The sequence below is a fragment of the Agelaius tricolor genome, unplaced genomic scaffold (genome assembly GCF_023055355.1).
Source record: "Agelaius tricolor isolate 1412-34295 unplaced genomic scaffold, bAgeTri1.0.p SCAF_15, whole genome shotgun sequence".
NCBI classification, from domain to species: domain Eukaryota; kingdom Metazoa; phylum Chordata; class Aves; order Passeriformes; family Icteridae; genus Agelaius; species Agelaius tricolor.
Window position 1 is genome coordinate 14,313,407 of NW_027269275.1, and position 6,000 is coordinate 14,319,406.

The 6,000-nt window shown below is 50.6% G+C and overlaps 1 protein-coding gene across 2 annotated transcripts in view; it reads right to left on the bottom strand.

Annotated features, from left to right (window-relative positions):
* Nucleotides 1–4,986, bottom strand: part of HYDIN (HYDIN axonemal central pair apparatus protein) — a 61,610-nt gene extending 56,624 nt beyond the window's left edge. For both annotated transcript variants that reach the window (XM_071440560.1, XM_071440558.1), the window contains exon 1: nucleotides 4,868–4,986. In XM_071440560.1, the coding sequence (XP_071296661.1) occupies nucleotides 4,868–4,931 (64 nt within the window). In that variant the 5' untranslated portion in view covers nucleotides 4,932–4,986. The remainder of the gene's footprint in view (nucleotides 1–4,867) is intronic.
* Between the last annotated feature and the right edge of the window lie 1,014 nt (nucleotides 4,987–6,000).

Genomic DNA, 6,000 nt, shown 5'->3' on the forward strand with positions numbered 1-6,000 from the left:
TCTTTGCTTAAGGAGTAAAGAAGAACTTTCCACACTGAAGCAAGAATTTAATTTGTATTTTGGTCACCCAGGGAGGACCCTGACCATATCAATGCAAAGGGCAGCAGGCAAATCTCTGTGTTGCCACAGCCCTGACAATGCCTTTGGGGGTGTCCTTTGGTGTTGCACCTGGTGAATACCCTCTGATGAGCTTGTTCCAATCAACCAGGCCCACATCTACACACACAGCAGCCAAGGACACCCAACTGGCAAGAGCATCTCTGCTGTCAGGTAGCTTCATGCATTTTTGGCACAACAGATGCTATAAACAAAAGCTTCTCAGGAGACTCTAGGCCACAGGCAAACCCAATCCTCACATCTGCTTGGCAGGGAGCAAGGAACCCTCCATTTGGAAACCAACATTCATTATTTAGGAATTTACAATCCAGTCAGGGAGGATCTGAGCTCTGAAAAATAGCTGGCTCTGCAGCTAGCCAGCCTGTGGAGACTCACTCCAAAACATCTCCTGGACAATGTCCAGTGTAAGCAAAGCTCAGTGTAAACTGGAGAGTTGGGGCAAATAAACCTCACCCTGTGACACCCTTGTGCACTCAAGACACCAAGGCAGAAGTGCAGAGGAAGCTGAATGGTGGGGGATGCTTCCTGCTCAGGAGGCAGAGCTTAGAGACACAGGTCAAGGTGAGGCCATCAAATCTCTTTCACCTGGTCTGAGATGCACTCACAGGGCTGCTGCCTCCTTGTGCTCCTTCCCACAGCTCCTCAGAACCAGCCTCAGAGGCTCTCACCTGCTCAGCACAGGAGTGAATTCTGCTGCAGGCAAAGAGCACAGCTGCAGCCAGATTTCATGCTCAGAGAACTTGCCAGAGAAGCCTCAGGTGCTTAGCAAAGGAAACTGCTGGAAAGGATATCCATGGAATTGCATGGTAGAAATGATATGAAACCCACACAGTGCCAAACATGATGCTGGCACCTCAGCCCACTCTCCAACTCAACAGCCCTGCTCTCACACCCAGCTGTGTCCCTGCTACTGAACTCACCATGTGCTTTTCCAGCCCAAACCTTCCTCCCCTGCCAGGCAGATGGAGGGGACCCAAGCCATGACCCAGCTTGCCAGCCCAGACAATGTCATTTCTACATCTCCCAGACTGCTGCAAGGAGAATGCAAGGGAGAAAAAGCCTGATCTGCAGGCTGGCACCTTGGATGCTCAAGAGCTCAGGAAAAGCCTTGGCTGGGGAGCTCTGCTCCCTGGATGACAGAGTCTTTTAGCTAATGACTATTTAATGTGCAATGCATAAGCAGTATCTGGAGGGGAAAAAAAAAGGACAAGAACCATCTTTAAAGTGAAGGAAAGATTTGTTTCATGCTGTGGGCTCACAGCTACTACTGAGACTCCTTGCTCCAGGCAAGGCAGAAAAAAAGGGTCTGTACAGGACCTGCACCCTGCTCCCAGCTGAGCTGTTTTGACCATGACCTGTACTGGATAAATAAAAGCACCTTCACCTCTTCCCTTTAGGACAGCAATAAGAACCTCTGAACACTGCCTGGCTCAAGAGCAGTCCCCTCCATTCTGCTGACATGCAGGGATTTGTTAATGCACCTTTCAGCTGCATCCCCAAGATGGAACATGGGACATTCCCAGCATCCCTAAACCCATCCACTCCCTTTCTGAGCCATCCCTTCACTTCTGCAGCATCAACTCTCAGTGCACAGCACAGGCTGCACAGTGCTCACATCCTGACCAGCTGCTCCACCTGTCAGGACATGGAGAGGTTGGGCATTGACTGAGGTCTTGAAATGCTTCTGTAAACCTCAATCCCAACCAAGATGGTTCAATCTTAGACTTCCAAAGCTTCTCAATCAAAGTGAATGTGTGTTCATGCCCAGTTCTCACAAAGGAGTTTCAGTCTCTGGAATATGATGGGTATTAACTCAATTCAGAGACACCAAACTGGAGCCGGGGACCCAGCCAGAAGCAGAAGCAGGAATACAACCACTGAGCCTGCCCTTGGCTGCCTCCAGCATCAAACCTGCTCCTCCAGCACACACACACAAATACTGGCTGCCAGAAAAGTAAATATTCTGTGTTTACTGGATTGCTGCTCTAATACTACAGCACTGGGTGTAACCCCAAGGTGTTACAGAACAAGCCTTAACTTCACTGATTGTTTCCTACCCTTCAGGTATGGGGCATGTCTGGAGAACCTGCTATGAGTAATTTTCACCCCTCTGCAGCAGCCTAGCCTTTTTATTTTCTCTAACTGCATACAGGAGTCTCCACTCAGCTCTGCTCCCAAGCTTTCCCTCCTGGTGCCAGACAACCTGGGCACCAAAAGCCACCCTCCCTCCAGAGAAGGGATGCAGCCCCTGGCACTCCAGCACAGGGGAGGTCACCAGCATCCCCCACTTTGCCCACTCTGCAGGGGCACACTCACACACTGGATCCCTGAGGCAGCCAGGCTGTGGCTCTCCTTCAGGAGCAGCAGGGCTTCCCAGCCAGCCCCAACACCCCCATGGCAACAGCAGGGATGTCCACAGGGGAGGAGGCAGTGGGGGTTTCCAGAGACCACAGCAGCCTTGACAGCAGTGGGACAAAGGAATGCCCAGCACCCATCTGGAGCTGCTGTGCTGCCCCTGCCCCAGGGCAGCAGGAACCAGCTGCACTGCCCACATCTGCAGGACACTGGTGATGCCTGGCTGGCAGTGCCTTGTCTCAAATGTAGCAGCAGCTCAGGGGCAGCACACAGTGAACACAGCAAACAGAGTGAAACTGCCTCCAACACTCCTGCAAGAACTGCAGCACCTCCAAGGAAGCAGAGAGGGGACACATTTGCCCACAGCCCAGCACAAAAGCAAGCCAGGCACCTCAGCATTTCAGAACAGCTACCCTTATCTGTCCTAACAGGGTGTGATCAGACCAGGCTCCAAACTCTGCTCTTTTACAGGCACAGGTGACTGTTAGTTTGTGCAGGGAGTTGAAATCCTTCCTCCATCCCCTGGGAAAGGCTCTTTGCATAGCTCTTCTCCTCCTGCAGAAGCAAATGAGCATACAGCCAAGGGCAACAGGCAGGCATGTTGCATTTTTAACCTCCCCTTTGCTGCAGTGCTGGAAGGACACAGGGCAGCATCCCCCAACAAACCCAACTGCAGCCTCTGAGATGAGACCTCAGAGCACAGGCACACTCTGGCTGCTGAGCACCAAAACCAGAGACCTTGGGGGGTTGCAAGAGGCACATCAGAAACATCTCTCCTGGCATCACTGCTGCACTCACCAGATCAAGGCAGAGTTAACTGGACACTTTTGGTGCCTTGCAGAGTACACAGAGCTGCTGCAAAGGCTGCAATGAGGTTCCAGAGAGAAGAGGAAAGTGCTGGCAGACAGCTGACAGGATGGAAGAGGTGCAGATGGGAGCATTCCCTACCTCCCTTTTAACCCATGAAGTGCTCATTTCAAGAAAGGACTGCAATGCTCAATCACTTTGAGTGTTATCAAAATTTTTACATTCCCTACTGAATAACTGCACTGAGATCACTTACCCAGCTGCAACCTTAAGAAGGTCCAGTCATGAAGTTCTAAACAAGCAGCCCACAGCCCCTTTTGTTCCAAAGAGGGTTCATATTAGTTTTCTTCTGAGAAAGAAGGAAAATTATGTTGGGTCCTTTTAGCCATTTTTCCCCTGCCTTACTCTGAGCAATACAATCACCCATTGCAAGGGAGAACATAGATTTATTTTTTTGGTAGCACAGACCTCAACACACAGCCTTGGGTTTATCTTCTTCCTTTTTTATCCCCATGCTGGGAATCAATTTGTTAGTTTGTGCAGGGAGCTGAAACCATTTTTCCTCATTTTTTACTTCATTTGCATCTCACTTTCAAACCCTGCAATGCTTCTTTAGTCTTTTCTAAATCAAGGCACTATTTCAAATTCCTGCCTTTTAGAGACCCTGACATTAGCTGTGCAGTTAACTAATTCGAAAAGAATAGATTGTATTATCTTCAATGCCTCTTGAAAGAAAGCAAAACCCTTGACCCCAACAAGTGTAATGCCTCCTGCCTTTTCTTTTTCTTTAGTTTAATCCAGCCAGCTGTCATTATGTCAATGCAAAAGAAAATTTACAAGCCCAAGCCTCCAGAAGCTGACCACAGTTCAAGGGGAATCTCTGACATGGAGGTTGGGAAGGGCAGAAGCCAAGGCTGTGCCTGCCAGGAGACAGTGCCTTGGAAAGATGGGTGAGCTTTGGATGGAGGCTCAAGCCTGACTCAGCAAAGCTCAGGAGCTCAGCCTCAACCAAAAAAAGGGAGAGATGTCAAGGGTGACAGTATCTGTGCAGTTACAAGGAGATTCAGTAGTTGTTCCTGGGGCTGCCACTACCTAAATCTGAACTGCCTTGGCATCCTGTTTCCTGGCAGCTAAAAACCATCTGAGACCCCGTGGTGCTGAGGACAGAATCAGGCAGCAGCAGCAGCATCACCCTGCAGGAGCAGGGCTTGGTGGTGCTTCCCAGTGACAGGGGCAGAGCAGGGCTCAGCGTCTCCCCCCTCACACCCAGCTCTCCTCTGCCAGCAGGGTCCTGCCAGGGCATTCTCCACCCCACCCACCAGCACAGGGCATCCCAGGCTCTCCTCTGCTCCAGCCAAGACACAGAACAGCCTGCAAGCCCAGGCACACAGCAGCTCTCTGGAAATGCCCATCTCATGCCACTAAAACCATGGCAACACCTCAGAACCCAGCACTAGCATCCCACAGCCAGCCCCAAGCACCACCCCAAATGCCACAGACAGTCCTCCAGCTTCTCCAGGCTAAGGAAAAATCTGTGCTTAACCAGATCCACAAGAACTTGGCTGGCACTTGCAGCTTCTGGCATCACCTGGCAGCTCTGTTTGCTGTTGGATGGGTTTCCTTGGCTCCTGGCTTTGCAGCAAGTCAGTCATCCCCAGCCCAGCACGTCTGGTGCTTCTGCAGGGCCCTTCCAAACACCAACAGCTGGCTCTGTGATGGGAAGAAAGGGAGAGAAAGATTAGAAAACACAACAGTTTTAAGTGGGACACAGGGCAGGGACAAATGCAGCCCGTGACATGCATTTCAACCTGAACCCACAGGAGCACCCGGCATGATTAGAGCAGCTACAAAGCACCAGGCTGTTCAGAAGCAGCACTGTGAAAGGAGTAGCTTGTTTTATTTATCACTTGAGAAGCACCAAAGGAAGAAGCTGCTGTCCTTGCTGCTGCCTGCCAGCTGGTGCAGCTCCCTGCAGCACACAGGGCTGTGCTGAGAGGTGCTGGGGCAGCCTGCAGGCACCAGCACTGCTGCCCAAGGAACTTACCACCTGCAGCAGGCACCAGGAAGAGAAATCAAAGCCAAACGTGGCTTTTCTTGCACTGGGCAGTTGCCTTCACAGGTCCAGTACAGCCACACAGCAGCCACAATTGCAGAGTTTGAACTCAAGCAAAATCCCAAAGCACTTGGCTGGATTGCTTAAGGAGGGGCTACTGGATTGCCTTTGGCTTAGCCAAATATTTGACTGCATTTGTATCCAAATGTCTTCTGCTTAAAAGATTGGGAGTTTTGCTAAAAAACAGCCATGCAGAAGCCATTCTGGGCTGGAACGTGAGCCAGGGCTTTCTGATTTTTAAACAAAGCACCTGGTACATCCCCTAGAAAAGCCTCTGCTCTCTGCCCTGGAGGTACTGTCAGACTCCACAGATTTTATCTGATCGAGGTCTCCATGCTGACTCCCATCGTGTCATACACTGGCAGTGGGAGCAGAGGGACAAATTGTAATTGTCCAAGTTGAACTGTTAAACAAGCTCCTCAGATTCTTCCTTTGAACCTCTTCCCATCCTTCACACGTCCCAAGAACTACCATGAATAAAGAGATAGCAATAAAACCAGCCCCAAACATCTCCTGAGATTCTCCTTGAGGGAAGCATCCCCGCTCATGAAAGACCAGCTTTGTAATAAACACATGGCCTCAAAGGCAGAGGGAAAACCCTTCAAAAC